The sequence below is a fragment of the Desmodus rotundus genome, chromosome 4, assembly GCF_022682495.2.
Source record: "Desmodus rotundus isolate HL8 chromosome 4, HLdesRot8A.1, whole genome shotgun sequence".
NCBI classification, from domain to species: Eukaryota; Metazoa; Chordata; class Mammalia; order Chiroptera; family Phyllostomidae; genus Desmodus; species Desmodus rotundus.
In genome coordinates, this window is record NC_071390.1 from 74,704,835 (window position 1) to 74,728,653 (window position 23,819).

At 36.3% G+C, this 23,819-nt stretch overlaps 1 protein-coding gene and 2 pseudogenes across 6 annotated transcripts in view; 2 read left to right on the plus strand and 1 right to left on the minus strand.

Annotated features, from left to right (window-relative positions):
- EPC1 (enhancer of polycomb homolog 1) overlaps positions 1–23,819 on the minus strand; it is a 107,617-nt gene that overhangs the window by 13,076 nt on the left and 70,722 nt on the right. For 5 of the 6 annotated variants that reach the window (XR_008426746.2, XM_024574877.3, XM_024574874.3 and 2 more), the window contains exons 2-10: positions 18,701–18,860; positions 9,216–9,361; positions 8,063–8,269; positions 7,598–7,746; positions 6,615–6,774; positions 5,202–5,381; positions 5,031–5,120; positions 4,801–4,949; positions 5–354 (exon numbers count right to left, since the gene is read on the minus strand). Coding sequence is in view for 5 of the 6 variants with exons in the window: in XM_024574877.3 (XP_024430645.1) it covers positions 5–354; positions 4,801–4,949; positions 5,031–5,120; positions 5,202–5,381; positions 6,615–6,774; positions 7,598–7,746; positions 8,063–8,269; positions 9,216–9,361; positions 18,701–18,860 (1,591 nt within the window). In the remaining variant the exon portion in view is untranslated. Of the gene's footprint in view, positions 1–4; positions 355–4,800; positions 4,950–5,030; positions 5,121–5,201; positions 5,382–6,614; positions 6,775–7,597; positions 7,747–8,062; positions 8,270–9,215; positions 9,362–18,700; positions 18,861–21,271; positions 21,560–23,819 lie in introns of all 6 variants that reach the window. The other variant, XM_053923325.1, reaches the window with a different exon arrangement.
- Positions 1,363–4,592, plus strand: LOC112317789 (polyadenylate-binding protein 1 pseudogene; annotated as a pseudogene).
- Positions 10,939–18,197, plus strand: LOC112317684 (small ribosomal subunit protein eS24 pseudogene; annotated as a pseudogene).

Here is a 23,819-nt window from a genome sequence, read left to right on the forward strand (position 1 = left end):
ATACCAAAGTGTGCTGAACCACTGCTTTTACTTTGTGTAGAGGTACTGCATGACGGGGTCCCAGGCTGTGCTGTTCCTGTTCGAGTTATACTCCTATATAGTTTTCTACAGGAGAGTTCATCATTGTCACTGTCATGTAGGGATGGTGTCCGAGGCCTAAAATGCCGCCATCTACACGATTTGATATTGACTAGTATCTGACTGAGGTCTTTAGAGAAAGATTTGTCCGAGGTATTTGTTTCTGAGGTATTGGCAGACTGATTGACTGGAGAATGTTGTGTTGAGGACAGCAATTCCAAATCCAGATGGCGAAACACACTGTCATAGTCTGAGTAAGCTCTGTCCAGTAAGACCCTATTAAAAATAAGGCAGGAAACATGTTTGTAAAATAGTTATTCAAAAATGATATAAAAAAGGGTTTTCTTTCTCTTCCCACTCCATAAAGCCATCTCATACTTAATATTTAAATTTGACTGTTGCAGTATTTAGCTCTATAAGCTAAAATGCCAGTATCTGATAAAAGGTTCTCTTTTATGTTATTTATAATGATCTCATTTACCTCAAAGAATAAGGTAAATATTTTACAACAGTAAGAGTTGTAATTCTACCGGGCGGCCTACCAGTATAAGTTACTGATAACACATGAAAGTATTTTACTTTTTAAATTATTTTTAATATAAAGATTTGTCACTGCCATTACAAAGCACCAAAACCCTTTATAAAATGTTGCTAACATATCTGTTCTCTATGTAAAAACATCGTATTTTTTGAAGGGTGGGGAGGGATAGGAGAAAAGCGGTAAAAGATATGTTTAAAATTTCTAATAAATAAAATATTTGACATGTTACAAATATAAACTTTATAAATGACTCCATCTTAACATGCTATCACTGATTCATGCTAGTATAAAATACAATATAGCAAACATAGAGACTTCTTACTACTACTGATATCAATGTAATGACATAGGAAAAAGTGCTAAATAAAATATATTTTGGATACAGAATCAGATTTGACTTTGGGTGGTGAACACACAATGCAATACACAGATGATGTATTATATAATTGGACACCTGAAACCTATAATTTATTAACCATCATCATCCCAAGAGTTTTAATAAAATTAAAAACAATATGTATTTTGATGCCTAGATAATTCTAAACTAGTGTTTAAAGTGGTAAGAACTGTGCCCTTCTCCCTGGTGGTTAGTGCTGAGAGTGTGGAGTGTGTGCTCTGGGCTCGGAACACACATTTATTATTAAAAAAACAAAAAAAAACCAAAAAACAACCCAAAAATCTAAACAAATCTTTTAAAAAACAAAACAAAAATTTACAAAAAATCCGCGACTCCCCTGCTGGAGACTTTTATTTTTTTCTTCCTTTTTATAAAATAACCCTCAGCTGGTGAAACAGCTGAGACCCACCCACCCGCAACCTTGCAGCAGCTCCAAGGAAGAACCAGAGATCGAGGCCTTCTCGCTGCCCGGAGGGCACCGTCACCCTTGCTCCCCAGCCTCAACTGAAAGCCAGTGGCCAGCAGTAGCGGATCGACCTCGTTCTGCAGCTGTTGAGTAGTTTTCAATTCCAGTTGACTTTTGTTCCTCTGCGCTTGTCCTGGCTCCCCTCCCCCTGGCTCCAGCACTAGCTCTCCTCTTACAGAAAGGTTGCAGCTGGTGGCCCTGCGGGCAACTGTGCTGAGATGAACCCCAGTGCCCCCCACTAGCCTATGGCCTCACTCTACGTGGGGGATCTACACCCCGACATGACCTAGGCAATGCTCTTTGCTCTAGGAGAAGTTTAGCATGGCCAGGCCCATCCTCTCCATCCAGGTCTGCAGGGCACTATCTATCACCCACTGCTCCTTGGGCTACGCCCATGTAAACTTCCAGAAGCTGATGGATGCGGAGCGTACTTTGGACAGCATGAATTTTGATGTTATAAAAGGCAAGCCAGTTCGCATCATGTGGTGTCAGCATGATCTATCACTTCGCAAAAGTGTAGTGGGAAACATATTCATTAAAAATTTGGACAAATCTATTGATAATAAAGCACTACATGATACATTTTTCTGCTTTTGGTAACATCCTTTCATGTAAGGTGGTTTGTGATGAAAATGGCTCCAAGGATTATGGATTTGTACATTTTGAAACACAGGAAGCAGCTGAAAGAACTACTGAAAAAATGAATGGGATGCTTCTAAATGATCGCAAAGTATTTGTTGGACAATTTAAATCTCGTAAAGAACGAGAAGCAGAACTTGGAGCTAGGGCAAAACAGTTTACCAACATTTTCATCAAGAATTTTGGAGCAGACATGGATGATGAGCGCCTCAAGGATCTCTTTGGCAAGTTTGGGCCTGCCTTGAATGTAAAAGTAATGACTGATAAAAATGGAAAATCCAAAGGTTTTGATGTGTAAGCTTAGAAAGGAACGAAGATATATAGAAAGCTGGGGATGAGATGAATGGAAAGGAGCTTAACAGAAAACAAATTTACGTTGGCTGAGCTCAGAAAAAAGTGGAATGGCAGATGGAACTTAAGTGCAGATTTGAACAGATGAAGCAAGAGAGGATCACCAGATACCAGGGTGTTAATCTGTATGTGAAAAATCTTGATGATAGAATTGATGATGAACGTCTTTGGAAAGAGTTTTCTCCATTTGGTACAATCACTAGTGCAAAGGTTATGATGGACGGTGGTAGCAGCAAAAGGTTTGGTTTTATCTGTTTCTCCTCCCCAGAAGAAGCTACTAAAGCAGTTACAGAAATGAATGGTAGAATTGTGGCTACGAAGCCATCGTATGTAGCTTTAGCTCAGTGCAAAGAACACTACCAGGCTCACCTCAGTAACCAGTATATGCAGAAAATGGCAACTGTGAGAGCTGTGTCCAAACCCATAATCAACCCCTACCAGCCAGCACCTCTTTCAGGTTACGTCATGGCAGCTATCCCACAGACTCAGAACCATGCTGCATACTATCTCCCTAGCCAAATTGCTCAACTAAGACCAAGTCCTAGCTGGACTGCTCAGGGTGCCAGACCTCATCCATTCCAAAATATGCCCGGCCTTATCTGCCCAGGTGCTCTTAAACCACCATTTAGTACTATGAGACCAACTTCTTCATAGGTTCCACGAGTCATATCCACACAGTGTGTTGCTAACACATTAACACAGACAATGGGTCCACTTCCTGCAGCTGCTGCAGCTACTCCTGCTGTCCGCACTGTTCCACAGTATAAATATGCTGCGGGAGTTCACAACATGTTAATGCACAGCCACAATACCACGCTGCAACCTGCTGTTCATGCACAAGGTCAGGAGCCTTTCTTTAACTGCTTCCATGTTGGCATCTGACCCTCCTCAAGAGCTAAAGCAAATGCTGCAGGAAAGGCTGTTTCCTCTCCTTCAAGCCATGCACCTTACTCTTGCTGGTAAAAAATCACTGGCATATTGTTGGAGACTGATAATTCAGAACTTCTTCGTATGCTTGAGTCTCCATAGTCTCTCTGTTCTAAAGTTGATGAAGCTGTAGCTGTACTACAAGCCCACCAAGCTGAAGAGGCCACCCAGAAAGCAGTGAACAGTGCCACTGGTATTCCAGCTGTTTAAAATTGAGCAGGGACCATTAAAAGAAACTCATGCTTCACCGAAGAAAAATATCTAAGCATGGGAAAACCTTAAAATATTATGGGAAAAAACATTGCAAAATAGAAAATAAATAAAAAGAAAAGGAAACTTTTGACCTTATATACCGAGCAAATGCCAGGTCTAGCAAACATAATGCTAGTCCTAGATTATTACTGATTTAAAAACAACAACACCCCCCCCCCCAAAATAGTAAAATATAAAAACAAATTAATGTTTTATAGACCCTGGGAAAAGAATTTTCAACAAAGTACAAAAATTTAAAGCATTCCTTTCTTCAATTTGTAATTCTTTACTGTAGGATAGGTCAGAATATCAATTGTTTTAAATAACAAAATTGATAACTGAGCAAGGAATCATAATTTGGATTATAAAATTCTTGCTTTAATAAAAACTCCTTAAACAGTGGAAAAAAAAATAAAGTGATAAGAACTGTAATTAAGATTCAAAAATGAAACAAACATATGTGCAAGCCCTTAATTTATCATAAATCATACCCTTAGGTTTCTTCCTGAAAGTAACTTGATATCTGTTTTGCCTTTTACTTTTTTTTACATTTTACTTGAAAGCTTTTTTTTCCTTTGCTTTTATGTATTCTCCAATTCCCTCCCTTCCCCCATACAACTTCTCACACAAAGGCATCTATCTAGAGTATGAAGGAGTACTATTAGGTTTAAAAAAAGAAAGAAGAAAAATTTGATCCTGACAAACTGGGGTGTCAAGATTAGGTCATACATGGAACATGAAGCCTTTTCACTGATGAATTAAAGAACCCCTTATATTATATATTACATTCCTTAGCTTACTTAATCTTTTTTGTCAGTATCTTCCAGAGTTCCTGAAACAACTTTTATAGTTTACCTTAATCAATTTATGCAATCATGATTTACACTTGCCTTTACCTGGTGCCTTTTGTTAGAATTCTATCTGTAGGACAGATATGTGAGGTTTTCAAACTTGGGAAGAAAAGCAGTTCCATTAGTTATGCATTAAAAGAGGGTTGTGTAAGAACCAGGTAGCAAGACAAAAATATCAGTCAAGAAAAGCAAATGGGAACAAATGAACTGTTGAGAAGGATTACCTCAATTTAAATTTTAAATTCAATTACCCTACTGTGGAAAATATCCCTATGCTTAGGATACAGAAATACTTTACCTTCCACCACGTCCAACCCGTCTTCGTGCAAATCCAATACATCTTTGGGGTACGGTGAGGGTAGTTAAGCAGTATCTATATCGCACATCCCCTATTCCTCCGTCTTTAGGACTTGTCCAAGGCCAGTTGCCAGTCTGGTCTAAGTGAGGCTTAAAAAAAAATCCAAATTATTTTATTTGGTCAGTTAAAGGTAGACAGTTTGTGATTCAAAAAGAGAGCCTGAAACTTACAGCATAGTACTGACAGCCCGCTTTCCTACGGAAAGCAAAGGGACCATCTGGATCATTTTCTTCCTCGGCTTCCGAAGAACCAGACAAAACCTTTAAATAAAATGTAGTGAGTCAAACCATTTGACTTTTTACATTCTTCCTCTATATTCATGGAAAAATTCTTATATTTACCTGGGAGAGAGGTTCTTCATCTGAGCTGGGGAAATCATACTGATTTAAATCTTTAGCATTAAAGACCGGCAGTGCAGCAGGACCCGTCTGTTGAGGAGGAGGAGCAGTAGCAGACGATGGTAAGACTTTAGGCTTCTTTTCATATTTACGTTTAGGTCGGATAAGATCAGCTTTATCTTGCTACAATAAAGTCATGAATTAATCAAACATTAGGAAATTACATTGAACACACACAGTTTTAGGGAAGTTTTAAAAAGAAGTTTACTGTTATAATAAAGGCATTCATATTCATAAGAGATACAAAACTCTCATGTTTTGTCATCTTGTATTATAAAGTCTTAGAGTTGGTTAGTCTCTGCGAAAACATGAATATGCTCCTACAACTTAAAACACAATCTGATAAAATATTTTATTTCAATTAAAGGAAAAGAATAAAAGTCATACAGCTTCTGAAACCCTATAAATGCAATTAGTATTTACTGCTGGCTCCTGTTTCATTTTAATTTTCTATAAAAATATTGCCCTGGTTGGGTGGGGTCAGTTGGTTAGGAGTGTCATCCAGTACACCAAATGGTTGCAGCTTCAATCCCTGGTTGGGCATGTACAAGAAGCAACTGATTGATGTTCCTCACATCAATGTTTCTCTATCCCTCCCTCTCTTCATCTCTCTCTCTCTCTCTCTCTCTCAATAAACATATCCTCGGGTGAGGATTAAAAAAAATAAAAATACTAGAAGAGAACAAAAAAATGGGTATTTAGTCTTTATTCTAAAGAATTAAGAAATCAATATGGGGAAAAATAATGAAAATAACTTGACATATGTACAGAGCAGACTTCAGATTACTATTAACACAGTGGAAAATAAAGCCATAATGCTAAGGTGTTATGGAAATAAATAGTAGTAAAGATTTATTACTAGCTAAACAATGAGGGCATTCTGGAGTGGTGAATTTTGAGCAGCTTTAGGGGATAAGGATATTAACTTATTAAACAGGGGAAACGCAAGGATAAACTATACAGGCAACTTTGACTGAGTTAGAAATATGTATGGCAGGGATGGCAGAGGCCAGGATTTGATATGTAGGAAAAAAGGTAAAAAAGATTAGAGGCAAAAATGGTATTTGTTGGGAAGGAAAAGATCATGGCAAGTATCATAATTATGTAAATATGCTAAATATTTCCATCAAGTTTTACACAGTTTATGGCATTATGGTGTTTTGGGAAAAGTTAATTACAAAATTAATTATTATTTACAAGCTCTACTGTTGTATCAACAGGCATGATTTGAATCAAAAGCTGGCTTTGCAGCATATTTCATGGTAGAGTTTATATATAATTTTATGTTTCACTTTGATTCTAATGATAAAATACTACTCCATTATCAGCTATTATAATCACAAAACTTTGTATCACCTTATTAATTTTAAATTCTTTCACATCCACTGCTTCCTGATGTTTAAACTGACTGCTATTAGAAATAGGGATGATGGGGATGGCATAAGTAGGTTTCACTGGCTGTCTCTGTGCCATAACCTCAGACATAATCTCTCCATTGTAGTCACCCAAACTGTACCTGAAATTAAAAAAAGAGAGTTTAAAAAGTTAGTTCTGTAAGTACTTACACCCTTATGACTATTAATTATAAACATTGATTAGACTTGGTAAAATTATAGTTAAGGTAGGATTAATGGTGAATGCTTATTAAAATTAAAGATAACATAATTCCCTTTGTTTCTTCCTTTCACTTTTTGGCTTATACCTTTATCTTGGCACCATAAATAGATGACTGTGAAAAAAAACAAAACAAAAGAAAAACCACCAAAGGTTTGAACGTTAACTTAGAAATTTTGGTGAAAGATTTGCTGGAGATGTTGAAATTAATGCTTGAAATGATGCTGAGGAACTTTCTGCTAATTTGAATTGCCTGTGCTATAAAACTAATTTTTCTGAACTGAATATAAGAAATTTAATCGTGTTTTTTGGGGGGCGGGGATAGGAACTAAGTGATAAGGGACCAAGACTTCCAAGTTTTAATTGTGTACCTCGCTGAATGGGTGATTTGAGTGTTAAAATCATAGGCCTTACCCTCTCCCCTATAAAATAAAAACTTTACATTAACAAATGTTCTTTCTTATAGCTCTGCAAACACTCACATAAGGACAAAAGAGTAAGATTTCAAAGTGAAAATACCTAGCATATTTTAATTTTACTGAACGCAATCACTTTGAAAGAAAATGAATAGAGACATATGCGTAAAATTATACAAAGTTTATCGTGCCACACACTTAAAAGAAGGTATTTCTGGAGTTAAAGATAACTGCTTAGGAAATAAATTAATGCAGTATACAAAATGCTAATAGTACCATACTTTCTAATGCTATTAAAATGTACTGTACCTCTTTTCCATAATTTCCAGTGTTAAGTGCAATAGTTCCCTTTTACTCTTTTCTCTTCTTTTTATCATCTCTAGAATAGTAACAGCTCGACTTAGATCTCGACGCAGCTTGAGCATTTTTTCATAAGAGGCTTCATCATTTTTGCGATTCTGCAAATATAAAGTTGAAATAAGAATTCTAGTTAGTGGCATTCTGTACATAGATACTAATGTATATAAAAATATATGTATTTGAAGGGCTAGAAGAACACCAAAAGGGGGCATGGATCACTAGGAAATCAATTCTGTATATGATTTTAAATGGTTGAACATTAAAATATACCAATTTAAAATTAATATTTTTCATTTTACAGTATAGAAAGTCTATTTGAGCACAAAACACGGCCTCCAGATACTGAGGTATTCATAGCTATAAATAGTTTTTCTTACATAAAAAATGATTACAAAATTTCCTCAATTCACTTACTTTTCGAGTCTGCATTTTTTCAGTGCGTCTTCTAAAAGCCACATAAGGATCATTTGTGCTGGAACCATCTCGTTTCTCTTGTTTTACTGATGGGATAAGAGATGGCCCTCGACAGCTTTTTCTCTTTTTAATCCAGTATTCATATACTTCTCTAATTAATTCGTCGTCTTCTTTTAGCAGTAATTTGGCTTCCTGCAGACTGACTGGCTAAATGTAAAATTATTATGTCATTTTCATATAAGACATATATAAGCTTCAAAGGTACTTCCAAATTTAAATGACATCAACATAACAGTATTTACAATAGCAAACACATAGAATACCTTAGATACATTAGTCATGGAGCTAGAGGCTTTATATATTGTTTTATTTTTAATTTTCACTACAATCCTGTGATATCTACCAGCTCTATTTTACAGATGGGAAAATTGAGGCACAGAGAAATTTAAATATCTTGCTCAAAATTATACAGGTTATAGTGGGAAGAGACAGGGTAAGACTTAATGCTCACTGACTCACAAGCCTGCTTTGCTCACTTACCCCTCCCCAACACTGTACTGGATTGGCCAAAAAGTTCATTTGTTTTTTTTCCATAAGCTGGCTGTAGTAGCACTTAGCTTAACTTCATTTGAAACAATTTTGTTAGACCATATTGTGACAGCTGTCATATCAGTATGCATTTAAAAAAATCAAAATTGGTGAATTTTTGTGTAGACATTTTGATATTGAAGCTGGAAGAAAATATACAACATTTTAGGCATATTACACTTTATTATTTCAAGAAAGGTAAAAATGCAAGAAATGCAAAAAAAGATTTGTGCAGTATATGGAGAAGATGCTGTGACTGATTATGTCAAAAGTGGTCTGCAAAGTTTCATGCTGGAGATTTCTTGCTGAATGATGCTTGACAGTCAGGTAGACCAGTTGAGGTGGACAGCAATCAAACTGAGACATTAACTGAGAACAATCAATGTTATACCATACAGGAGACAGCCAACATACTCAAAATATCCAAATCAATAAAGTTATTGGTGAAAAAAGAAAAATGTGTATCTTATTTTATGGAAAAAACAGAACAGACTTTCTGGCCAACCCAATACTATTTCCATATAAATATACACAAACACTTTTTATATATACATTGAAGTTGTACCTGCTGACCACTGCCTTTTTCTAGACGGTCAATCATCTCCTCAAATTGTAATGGGCAAACGTCCATTTTCTTTTTTAATTTATTCACAAATATTTCATCTTCAGAATCCAAATCATAGTCAGGCTGCTCAGCATCCAAACTAAAAGCTAACAGAAGAAACCATAAGCAATCATTTACTGTGTGACTCCACTGACAAACCTTCTAACAGATGTCCAGATAAAAACATGACCTAGACTTTCTAAAGAAATAAGAAAGTTTTTTGATTTTGTTTTCAGATATATAATCTAAGCTTACAGATGTTCCCCACATTTAAAGTTCAAAGAAATGAGATTATCTTTACTGTTAATATAGATATGTGATAAAAGACAATGGATGTGGCCCCACTCCCAAAAGCAAATAAACTAGAAGTCCATTATTAAGAACACAGAGATTATAAAAAGTATTGGCTTGAACTATGTGAAAGTTTTATAGTTTAAAACCTGATAAATTATCAGCAATTTCAATATGGTTTGATATAATCTAAAAAGATATGATTTTTAAAATAAGATTGTTTCTGGAATATTTAAAGTTCCATTTTATAAATGCCTTAACTACTTTACCAAAAGCTTACGGAGTAGAGTTGATCTGAGGTGTTAATTAGAAGCCACTGCCAAGAGCTGTAATAATCATCACTCAGTGAGTGCACTCTGGGCTGAAGAGGTTTGTGCCCAATTACGTATTTGTGTACTCATGAGACTCACTGTCATGGTGACAGAAATGTGAGGTGTTTCCTATATTTGTCAATATTTGAAAAAAGGGGCAAGAACCACTGCTCTATATTATCAAATGTCATTTAATTACTTATCACCATGAGGGAAGGCTGACCAAGATATAGTATTAAGTAGTTTTATATCATAACTTGCCTCACATCTTTCTCTTGCTTAAATTCCTCCAACTTCCCATCACCTTAGAATCCAAATCCTTACAATTATGAGGCCCTTTTTGATCTACTTTGTACAGTCTCATTAGTACCATATTATATAACCTAGCAACATTAAATTTCATCTCTTATACAGGAAGCTATTTCATGTCTTCAAATTTTACATTAGTTGTTTTCTGCCTGCCCAATATATGATGACTATTTATTCTTTTCAAAACCCAACCTGACATCTACTCCTATGAAGTACAGCACAGGGAATATAGTCAAAAATACAGGGTAGGGCAAAAGTAGGTTTACAGTTTTTATATGGATAATTCAATAATTAATAAATAATACAAGAATAACCTGTTTCACATACTCAAACTGTAAACCTACTTTTGCCCCACCCTGTATTGTAACAACTATGTATGGTGCCAGGTGGATACTAGACTTAACCAGGGACCACTTTGTAAATTATATTTGTCTAACCACTGTGCTCTATACCTGAAACTAATATAAAATAATATTGAATGTAAACTAATTGAAAAATAAAAACAATATATTATACCACTGTTTCATTTTCTATTTTGACCCATATCACACTTCTATAACATTCTTAATTAAAGTAAATGAATATTAAGACTCCCTCATAAAAACCTATATGTTAACACATCTTTAAAAAAATTTTCCCCCTCGTCCGAGGATATTTTTTCATTGCTTTTACAGAGAGAGGAAGAGAGAGAGAGAGAGAGAGAGAGAGAGAGAGAGAGAGAGAGAGAGAGAGAGAGAGAGAGAGAAAGAGTACATGCCCAAACCAGGGATGGTATGCGCCAGGACAAGAGATGGAGCCTACAACTTAGGTACGTGCCCTGACTGAGAATCAAACTCCTAACCTTTTGGTTATGGGATGATGCTCCAACCAACTAAGCCACACCGGCATATATATGTTAACATCTTTGCATTCATGTTTCTTGCAACCACAGGCCCAATGATTTTTCATGATCTAATTATTTGTTATTGCTATGTAAACAGACCTTTTAGATATCTCAAAGTAGATTAAAACTTTGTTGGATTAAAAACACTTGTTTTTCTTGTCTCTAACCAGGATAATCCATATTTGTGTTGTTAAATAGGGTAACCACTAGCCACGTGTGTCTAATTAAATTTAAATTAATTAAATTTCAGTACCTCAGTCACATAGGCCACATTTCAAGCCACAAATAGTGACATGTGGCTAGTGCTGTACTAGACGGGAAAGATTATAGAACATTTCCCTCATATTAAAAGTTCTATTAAAGAGTGGTGATGTAGATAATTCAGAAAACCAAACTGATAAACTGGTAGAGACCAACTGGCAAATGTCCTGCCTTCTTAAGGGCATATTTTACATATTTTTAGGGTCTCATTTATACATTACTTCTGCATCCTTCACTATAAAGTTGATTTTTCCTTAGACCAAATCACATTTACAAAGCTTAATTATTCATAAAAACTAACCAAGCTCACCTAATACCAATTTACTTTTACATTATCAAAATACATTTGACATACTTCTATCATACATTTTATCATCAATGTCAAGTCACATCCAACATATCGGGCAGCAGAATCAAGACAGGAAAGGAAAATTCCCATACTAGGGATCTGAGTGTGTTTTCTAGTGAAATTAACAAGTATCTGAGAGTCAGATTGCTCTAGCCTCTGCAGGAAGCTATTCTTTTACTTGGTACAAATACATCTAAGATTTTAAATTTTATATAAAGAGAGCCAAATTTTGATCACATATAAAATACTGAAACTACAGAAAAAAGTTAGCATTAAAAAAATTCACTTTGGGACTTCATTTGACCAAAATCAAATTACAGGCAATGATTAAAGTGTAATTTAGCTTCAGCGAAACCTGTAATTCTAATTAACAGTTCAACCACAGCTGATAAAGATATATTTATCATGGTCCTAGAAATAAGAGTGTCTTCAAATTTTCTGGGCCACATTACTATGTTCCAAGTAGAAAACAGGCTATGGAGAGAATTAGGCCAATGTGTTGCCTCTTGTAATTAAGAACTGACAACTAGAATGAGACCTAGCTAGCCAATAATTATTAAATAATGGGAGCCATACTGTAGAAGCTGACTCCTTTAAAAATATTTAATAGAGACAAAGATATGCGTGTGGTTAAACAAAATGAAGTATAATGTACATATGGAGAAAATGCAATAGAAAATAAACCTAAGCAGAAAGAATACCATACCCATAAATTGAATATTCTAAATCAAGTGGTACAAGCCATGGTACTTGCACTCAGATTTAAGAGTCCAGTGATAGAGATGAAATGTATATAAATGTTTATGTAAAAAATGCCATTATTGTGGCTCACACTAACTATATACAGGTAAGTATGCCTACCACTCCAGGAAGTATTTTTAAAATACAAAAAGCAAATAATGAAATAATATTTGGGTCCATGAAATGGCACAAAATGTGGATTAGGAACAGAATATAATCCCTGATTATGAAAGACACATTAGCCAAGGTTGAGGAGAAATTTCTCAGAACAGGAATGGTAAATAGGTATCAACTCAAGTAGTAACTCTCAATGACTACTTGCAAAACTCCTGGAATAAATTCTGAGCAGCAGAAAAGACTCCACAATAGTGATATTTACTATGGAATGGCAGGTATTTGACATCTTTGCCTTTGACTTAAGACAACAAAGCTATCACTGGCTAACCAGACAAGGAACTTCTCTGAATGTACTTTGGGAGAGTAAATGGAGAAACCTGCATTTGAAAGTTCTGAAACTCTTTTTTAGCCATCACCATGGGGTGGCTAGGTCGGTTGGGTGACATCCCACAAAGCAAAAGGTTGCTAGTTCCATTCCTGGTCAGGACACCTGCCAGGGTTGCCAGTTTGGTCTCTGGTTGGAGGACAGACAAGAGGCAAGTGATTACTGTTTTTCTCTCAGATCAATGTTTTTTGCTCTCTCCTTCTCCCTCACTTCCCCTCTCTTGAAAAATAAGTAAAATAAAATTAAAAAAAAAGAAAAAAAAATCTTTTGTTGATAAAGCTCTGTGGCTCATGCAATAGATTTTTCCTGTCAGAAAGTAGTACCAGAAGAATAATGCAGGAGGAATGTATGTATAGTGGGATGTGGAGGCAGGCAAAAAGGAGAATATGCATTCTTTCAGAATGAGGGCATAAAGACAGGATACATATATATCTGATAGGCAATAAAAAAGTAAGCTGTATGTGGATCTACTTTTAAAGATATTTTAATTTATAATTAAGTTTAAACTTCTAGAAGCTGCAAAATACTACTACTACGAGAATACGTGAAAATTTTTTTACCCAAATTCACCCACTGTTAAAATATTTTTATCATTTGCATGTGTGCAAGCACTCTCTCTCCACACACACACACTTTATTTTTTGAGCCATCAGAGTAATATACATTGTTCCTTACTGCAAAATATACTTCAGAGTATATTTCCTAATAGATTACTTTATATAATCACAGTACAGTCATTAACTTCATAAATTTACATTCATACAATGTAACCTCCTGTCTATATTCCAATTTGTCAGCTAATCTAATCATTTATAATGTTCTCGCCCTCCAGCATAGGACCAGTCTAGGATTAGGTATTATTTTCCTTGTTGTCACTATAGCCAACTGTAATATGGAACCTTTCTACAGCCTTTCTTTGTCTTTAATAAAAAATGATTTTCAATCACAGTTGACACTCAATAATATTTTATATTAGTTTCAGGTATATAGCATAGTAGTTAGACATTTTTCTTAAGTTATAGTGGTCCCCCCAAAAAAGTCTAGTACGCACCTTGCACCATACAGTTATTACAATATTATTGATTATATCCCCTATGCTCTACTTTATACCCCCATGCTTTGTCTTTTAAGACACTGATATTTTTAAAGAAAATATCCCTCTTCCCAGGATATTATTTTATTTTTATTTATTATCATCACATTCCTCATTTGTGCCTGATTTTTTCCCATTGTTAATTAGTTTAGGCACTGTTGGCTGGCATACTACATACTCAACTTTCTTATCTTCCTCAGGATATCACATCTAGAGGCACATAATGTTCATCTGTTCATCATAAGTGATGATAAATTTTATTACCAGTCAAGAAATTGCCTGATTATTTCACTGTATTTTTTCCCATCCTTGTAACTAATAAAGCAGTTTGTGGGAGAGCTTAATATCCTGTGCCTCATCCAAATTTCATCTTATATTGAGCACACATTGATGATTCATATGTGATCCAATCATCATGGTGATTGTGAAAATAATTCCCCAACTCCAATCCTCTCTTCACATTCAGCACTTGGCACTCGCCTGTAAAAGCATGAGAGGTACTCTTCTCCACTACTCATCTGTTTATCATCACTTTGGACTAAAGAATTCCTACTTTTTCAATGGCTTATAATTCATCATTGTACTTATATATTCCCTTGTTTAGATTGTCCCAGAATTAGCCAATGGAAATTCCTATGTCCCTGTGAGAGCTTAATTTCTGGCATGACAAGATATTCCAGGTTCATCTTGTACCTACCCTGCCCCAGCCCTGCATCAGCCATTTCTCCACAGTCTTGGTTCCATTTAGTAGGGAATGGATTAAAAAATAGGTGCTAGGTGTGCTCATTGTGGCTGAAAACTTTTGCTTCTTGGCCCTTCCAGTGGACAGAACTAGAAATGCATGTATCTGTAACTATACATACACATATACATATATAAATATATATCAAGACCTTTAAAAAAAATGTTTCCTTTGAGGATTAACAGCAGAGCTTTGAAACCCAAGTGCATGGGGAAGAGGGAGAGAGAACAGTCTTCTGGTCAGAACTGTTTTGTCCTTTCTTCCAGTATAAATAGGAAAGGAGAAGACCTAGCTGTATAATCTAGAAGCTTTACAGGTCACCAATCTAAAGAGAAAAAAACATTAAGACTCTTTGGATCAGGAAATGATGAATAATACTCAGGAAAATAGCTTAGAAGGTACCCAAAGTCTGGAAATAAAGAAGGAGATAATGATTTTTATATGGGTTTCTTTCTTCAGAGCTCTGACTAGGATGATCTCTTTCCTAAGCCAGTTGAAGAAAAGAATAGAGTTGAGAATGTCTAAACTAATGTTGAATGAAATGTTACCAGATAACATGTAATGAATACATCAGAAAATGCTTGGCTAAAATAAACATTTTTTTTTTAGCCACAAGACTCCCAGAGCCTATAAATATAGTAATACAGGGTACAGCAAAAGTAGATTTATAGCTGTTTACATGGAAAATAATACTCTGGGGGTGAGGAGGGGAATGCAATACACAGTAATTCTAACATGTCTGGTCATTGCTTTTTGGGGGACATACTAATTATCATCTTTAAAACTCAAAAAAACAGTTTATGTCACTTGTTTAAGAGCTTCAAATAACAGAAATTTGGGGAATTGAAACGAACCACTCCATATATGTAATTTGAGGCAATTTACTAGACCACCTAGCAGTCAAGATGCAATGTTCACTTTGCAGAAATTTATTCTATAATTAGCTTCTTATTCGTTATAGTATATTAAAAGCCAATGTCAATTTTTAAATTAACATCAATTTCACACTATCTTTTCCAGGAAACAGAGTAAGAACAAATTGCTTAATAAAATTTTACAAATCCCACCCAACAATGTATAAAAAAAATAATACACCATATCCAAGTGGGATTTATTCTAGGTGTGTAAGGCTGGTTTGTGTATTTGAATATCAACAGTGTAACCTACCGTTATCAACAGGCTAAAGAAGAAAAATCACATGATCCTACCAATCGAAAAAAATGCATTTGACTTTCTTTCCAAAGACCATACTCTTCAAAGTTGTACTGATTAAAATTTTTCTTTCCAAATAAACTACAATCACACTGCCACTTTATTACTATTATTTGATTACAATGTCAGCAAAGTCAATTCCTTTATAAATTTAGTACCTTTTGACTTTTCTGACCAGAATTTAACTCATTAGTTACCAGTAAAATGTGTTGTGGAATTTAGATATTGATAAACAGTTTATATTTGTAAAACATGCAATTTTTTTCTGATAGTAATGCTAATGTAAATTGATTAATGTAATTTTATCTTACTCAATCCTACTTAAACCTAAAAGCATGCATCTGGAAGGTAATAGAGCTTGTGGCTACAGAATACAATGTGGCTTTAATAAATCAATATAGAAGATCAGATTTACAACTTTTACCTGATATGATTTTCCGGAGAACCAACTTTTAGGTTCTAGAGTTGGTTAAATTTCTATAGAATGTTTGTGTCTGTGACTTATATGTAATGAAACATGTGAGTGTGCAAGAAAACACACTTCTTTGGTTCACCTCAAAGTCAACTTTAGTAGAATGAAATTAACTATCATTTTTTTCTGAAGGAAATCAATAAAGTCAGGTACAAGTCAGAATTAAAGATAAAAAAAAAAAATCACACATTAAAAATATCAAATGCTCCCTTCCACCATGTGAGGATACAAGAAGTCTATGGTCTGGAAGGCAGCCCTCCTCACCAGACCACGCAGGCACCCGGATCTTGGACTTGCAGCCTCCAGAACTATCTCTGAGGGAATAACTAGGACCTGAAATGTTATGAATCAAGACTTGGTGAAGCAAAAGGCACTCCAGACTCAAGAAGGGAATCAGGTATATTCACTCTGACTATGATGGTTTCAGGTATAAAACATAATGAAATAGACATGAGATAGCTCTTTTCCTCACTGACTACTTGAAGATGGGCTGCCATCATAAACAACACAATAACTATCCAGACAAGGAAGTTCATGACCAACAAACTACTTCAGAGGAAACAAATGGTCATCGATGTCATTCACCCTGGGAACTATGACAAAAAGTTGGGAAAAACTAGCTAAAATGTACATGGCCACACCATGTCATCTTTGTATTCGGATTCATAACCCATTTTGGTGGTGGCAAAACAACTGGCTTTGGCATGATTTATGATTCCCTGGATTATGCAAAGAAAAATGAATCCAAACATAGACCTTCCAGACATGGCCTGTATGAAAAGACGACGTCAAGTAAACAGCAAAAAGCCCTGGCTGCGTAGCTTAGTTGGTTAAAGCATTGTCCAAATAATGCCGAGGTTGTGGGTTCCACCTCCGGTCGGGGCATATACAAGCAGCAACCAATGAATGCATAAATAAGTGGAACAACAAAATTGATGTTTCTCTCTCCCACTAAAAATCAACTTAAAAAAAAAAAGGAAGAAAAACGAACTAATTGTGTACTCTATGTGATGACACAAAATTCTTAAAAAAAAAAAAACAGTAAAAAAACACAAGAACGGAATGAAGAAAGTCAAAGAGACTGCAAAAGCCAATGGTGGTGCTGGTAAAAAGTAGGAATACATATTTTTCAGTGACTTTATTTACAGTGATTGTGCAGATTTTTCATGAGAGGATTAATAAACTAAAAAGTTTAAAAAAATCAAATGCCAATATAGTTCTGATAAGATCCAATATGGCCACCATGTTTACTTTTGGTTTTCACATTTAAGAAATAATAAATGTTTAAAATTCAGAACGGAAACTTGCTTATATGGAGAAAAAATTAAATGAGTTAGAAAGTAGTTAATGAGTTAAAAACTAGATTCTGTATGTCCTTAGAAAGAACAATAGAAACAAAATAGATTTGTATTGTCCTGAAAAATGTCTAGAAAGGCTCCTGGAAAAAACCTTAGTTATAAATGTCAATAAGAAAACAATGAAAGTTGTGGCAATTTTACCTTGTTAACTTTTCAACTATATTTTTAAGTTGTCAACCTAAGGGATTGAGACAATGAAATATACATGTACTCTTAAATGTACAAGCCCTCAGCTGTTCAGCATTATATATGATAGCTACCATAACATCATTTCTAATGAAGAACTTATCACTACCAAGAGAAACAAGTTACCAGTTAGAGCACTAAAACTAAAAAAATTAGTAGAAATACAGATCAAGGGTTGGCAAACATGGCCCATGGGCCAATACTGGGTTGCCATCTTTTTTGTCAATAAAGTTTTATGAGAACACAGCCATGCCCATTTGTTTGTATATTATCTATTGTTGACTGTGCCTTAAACAGCAGAGCTAAGTACTTGTGACAAATGACTAAAATGACTCACAAAGCCTAAAATATTTACTATCTGAACCTTACAGAAAGTTTGCTGACTGCTAACATTAAGAAGTTCTTTAAGACTGTTAACATTACCATTTCTGAACAGTAAGAAACCCGTTTCTATATCTGAGGCATATTCTTTATCTTATTTGTCTAAAGTAACATAAGATTCCATGCTGAGATGAAACCAAAAACCTAGAATAAAATGCTATCTTTTTTTGTCAGGCAAAAATCTCACGCACAATTTTAGAAGTTGAAAATGGGCTCTAATAATGCTCATTTCTTCCATGCTGGTCAACGAAATGTGTACTGAAAATGACCTTGAACAGATAGAAATCTGTCAAGAGTTAGACACAGAAAGATGATAGATATAGAAAATATAATTACTAAGAGAGTAGTTACTTACGCTGTATGTGAATGAGCTGCTTTGGCATCTTAAATTCTCCAGGATAAATAGACTCATAGTAAGCAATATTACTTTCTGCCTCTGGGACAGGTATAACCATATTATCCCTCTTCTCGCCATACACTTGCTGTGCTGAAATAGCCCGTTGAAGATGGTGTTCCTAAAAAGAGGGAAAAATAGGTAAGTTTATATATTAAAAATATAGCAAACAGAATGTATAGTCTTCTAAAGAGGTTTTTGTTCATTCGTTAAATTTAATTTTTTTCAACTTAAGAAAAAGTACTACATTGAAATTGAGAGTTAAAGTATACAAAAAAATTCCAAAAGTCGACTAAAACTGTTAAAGTTTGCATTTTACTGAGGAGATTCAAAAGAAAATGGTTAAAAACATTTGAATTTGTATGAACAAAGCAGGGTATGGATGAAAAATATTTTGCTGATTTTTAATCTATTCAGTACTTTCATACAAATATGATCTTTTCAAAGAAAGGTAGAGATTTAGCTCCATTTTTAGCTGATGAAACTGACACAGATTCAAACCTGGTCCTTCGTCAACCTTTTTAAATGAACCTCCAGACCCCTTTCAAACAGTAGTACAGACAGTGTAAGGCTTGAAAGCACAGGTTCTGGAGTTTGAGTCTCTTGGCAAGCTCCTTCATTCAATCTTCTAAATTTATTTCCTCCAATAAGAGAAAAACAGAATCTACCTGACAGGGTTGGTTGGAGATTTAAGTAAGATAAATAGAGATAAAACGTTTAGTATAATGTCTAGCGTAACAGTTGCTCAAAATAAGCTTTGATTTAGTCTGCACATAGGAAGATTTTGATAGTTTGTGATATTACCAGCTGCCATAAAAATATCAAGTTCTCTTCCAACCCTATAATCAATGAATTTGGGTTAAGTATTTTATTAAATTTAACGTTTTTCTTAAATACCATATTTTGCCATGTATAATGCACACCATTTTACCCAAATCTTTTAGGGAAAAATAAGGATGCGCATTTATACACATGTAGTACTAATTCCATATCTATATAAATGTTTTTAATTCTTTTATGCTTATGCATTAAAAATGTAACTCTAGAAAGCAATTAACAGTATTTGCATGCAAAATAATACCCTGAATACTATAATTGGTTTTGTTTCTAAACATAAATAAATGAATTGAAAATTTAAAATGAAAAATTTTTTTCCTGAAAGTTTGGGCCAAATTGTGTGCGCTCATTATATATCGTAAAATATGGTACATAAAATACAAGTTCAGGGATGAAACTTGCATGAAAACAAGTATGAAACAGTATGAAAACAAAAAAATCCCAGTCCTCATAAGCAGCCTGTATTAAATATACATGTTTATATACATTTAAATGCACATATAGTATTCTACTGTGCAACACACAGAGCTTTATCCCTAGAACTTTATCCCTTGGTTCACTTGATATAGTCTGTAGATCTTTCCATAGTGACACTTCTACTACAATTTTTACAACAGCTGCATTGTATCCACTATATGGATGGACCATAATTTATTTAACTAGAACTGATAGGAAACTTCCCCCCTGGAAACAACCTAAATGCCAATCCTTCTTCCTGAATACTGCAAAAACCACTTCTGTACTATTACATACAAGACATTTTATGTGGACTTGTGAAAGCATCTATAAAACAATTACAAATGGAAGTGCCGAAAGGGTATATATAAGGTTACAACAACATATATTCGTATCATTCCTTGTAGCAACTTAACATCCCCTTTGAATTTTAAAATCACCAATCTTGTTAATTTTTTTACAATGATGTTTAAGTTTTCCTTCCCTTAAATGTTGCTTTTTGCTCATTTTTTCTCTTGATGTTTAAATACATGAGTAACTTCCTTGTTAATAGTAAGAAAATTAGTCCCAAGTAATACATTTTACAAGTATTTTCCTGAAGTCTGACTTCTGATTTTGATTAGAATATTTTTTCCATGCAGGAAAGTTCAATCACATTTATTAATCTTCTTCTTATAGATCTGTCAGGCCTAATAACAGACACAGATACAAGTTGTATAGTCACAAACCAGGGTGTATAAACAAATACTTCCCTTTTTATACCTCATTATTATCTTTGATTCAGGTTGCCTAAGGGCCCCAGAGAGCTGGTAGAAACTAAAAGTGTAGGGCAGGGGCCTACAACCGGTGGGCCCCAGACAAGTACCAAGCTGGGCCTGTCAGGACTGGGCTGCTCACCAGGAGGTGAGCTTGAATGTTAAGATGCTTGCATCATCCCGAAACCATTATCCCCACCCCTGGTCTGTGGAAAAATTGTCTTCCATAAAACCAGTCCATGGTGCCAAAAAGGTTGGGGATCAGTGGCGTAGAGGGTGGGAGGTATGACCAGTGGCTGATTATATTTTCTCATACTTGGGTAGTTTGTTGTCCTGTCTACTGACTGACCTCCTACTGCCCACTGACACAGGATGCTTCTGTGAGACCCAGCTGGGAAGTCAGTCACATGTATATGAGGTCTGTCCAGAAAAAGTTCAGTCATTGTTAATATAATGAGAACGGTTTGTGTAACATTGATGTTACCTGGCAGCCAAGGAGAGTGGACGGGAATATGCATGCATGAACAACGACGACTTCACTGTACTAGTCAGTGGGGGCAGCAGAATTGGTTAAGTGAGAATGTATACTATGTGGCCACCACATTCAAAATGACTGAGTAGAACAATTCTGCATTCAATTTTGCATGAAGCTTGAACATTCCTCTGTGGAAACTATTCAGATGATTCAGAAGGCCACAGCTATAGGCAACTGGTGATTGGCAGCTTCATCATGACAACACGCCCACTCATGCATCACGTCTCCTGTGGTTTTCTGGTGAAACATCAAATCACCTAGTTAACTTAGCCAAATCCCCCTATAGCCCAGATTTGGTGGCCTATGACTTCTGGCTTTTCCCAAAACTAAAATCACCTTTGAAAGGGAAGAGATTTCAGGCTGTCCATGAGATTATGATGGGGCAGCAGATGGCAACTGGGAGAACTGTGTGAGGTCACAAGGTGCCTACTTTGAAGGTAACTGATAGATCATTGTCCTCTGTACAATGTTTCTTGTATCTTGTATCTTCTTCAATAAATGTCTCTGTTTTCATATTACATGGCTGCAACTTTCTGGACAGATCTTGTATTCTTCTGTTCTGATACCCTCAAAAGTCCAAAAAATTTTTCTTTGACCCATCCCCCTCATACACACACACACACACACCAAACTCAAGCAGGGAGTGGGGAAACAAGGCACATTACTCACGCTTTGCATTTTGTTCCTAATTTAGAATGCTCAATCTATTATCATTTCTTTGTGTAGGTAACACGAGAGGCATGATTTATCTTTTGAATTTTTGTTGTATAAGGAGAGATAGCGGACATAAATGTCTCATGCATAAATCATCTATTTTCCTTAATCATTAAAAATGTCCTTTTATCAGATAGTTCCAAGATGGCTATGGGGTAGCTGGAAGCTCTGTCCATTGGCTCCCAGACCCAGACCAGTCTTGAAGCTAAACCAGAGCAATCAACTCCAAAATCAAGCTACCGTGTGTAAGAGGGTGTGTGAATGAGCGGGTGTGCATATGAGTACCTGTACGCCTGTGAGAGCACTTTGGGGTGAGCAGCCCAGACTCTCCTGGCAGAGCCACTGCTACCCCCACTACAGCCACTGCCCAGCCTGGTGTTTCTGGCTGCACAAATTTGGAGCAGTAGCCATTTTGTGAAATTTACAATATTCTCCCCAGGAAGAAGCTGCCAGAGCGGCTGTGCCTCCATGCCTGGTCTTGCCTCTGTGATCGCCAACGTCCGCTGAGAACCGAGATCCTGGGGACTATAGTACTTGCCAAGGAAGGTGCTACAGCCTCCCTTGGCCCCAAGCACTGCTGGAACTGTGAATGGGACAGAGTCTGACTGAGGTGGCTATGGATCCGTGGAGGACCTGGGAACGCCAGCTGGCAGAGAGAGGCAGCTGGGACTACGGCAGAAGCGCAGTGACAGAAGCACAGTGGAGGGAGGCTGAGACCTATTGGAGGTTCATGCCACCACCCCATGTTATAGTTTTGCTGCTGGACTCTTCCCTCCCCCCCACCCTATCAGGACAATATGGGACTTAAAAGAAGGCTATTCTATTGATTTGGGAGAGGGGTAGAGGCATTGGTATGAGAGAGAAGAGTGGATAGGTGGCCTCCAGTACATGCCCTGACTAGAGATCCAACCCACAACTAGAAGCCTGCTTAAGGCAGAGGCAGGTGTAGTTGGGGTTGAGTCCCTTAGGCAGCCAGACAGGGGAAAGTTTCCACCAACAAATTGACCAATAAAAATCAGGTCCCAAATACTACAGGAGAGTCCACATAACCGACATAAAGGACATTTCTTAAGCACCCAGATCCTTTAGAAAGAGACAAAAACTGCTGGAGATAAACCCATCATCTTATTTTTTTGTTCCTTAAAGGGGCAAAGCACAGGTTGTGCGCTTGCAGCTACCGACCTTGGGTCCTGGCAAAAAGAGGGTGGCATAGATTGGAGCTGTGCAAGGACAGTCTGGAGTGGGAAGCACAGGAGAGAGTCTTGAAGCGGCTGTGAAATTTTTGGGGCCCTGAGCTAGACAGCAGCCAACATTCTTGACAAGAGGTTACCCACCCCTTGCCTCCCAGCCCAGAGGAAAAATCAATTACCTTACTTCGTGGGATACTGCTCCTTCCACTCTCTGGAAATACCCTCACCACAACCTCTGACATCCTGTTTGCTCCATTTAGCAACTTTTTTTTGTACTTTTTTCAGTTTTACTCTGCCATGGTGTTCTGTTTTGTTTGTTTTTCCTTTTCTCCCACCTTGCATCTTAAGGAAACAGCAACATAAACAGACTCGGGGTCATCAGAGACTGGTGATAGGGCACAGCCAATCCATACGCTATCCTGGGAAACAGACTGGTGATTCCCCAACACGGGAGGGTCACAGAAACACCCAGTGTCTGACACCCAAAATTTGGACACCAGAAGCCTCCTGGGGGCCCTGCCACACTGAGTAAAGGAAAATAATCCTGGACAGACCCAGGCGAGTGCCTTAGTGGAGGGGGGGGAAAAACAACA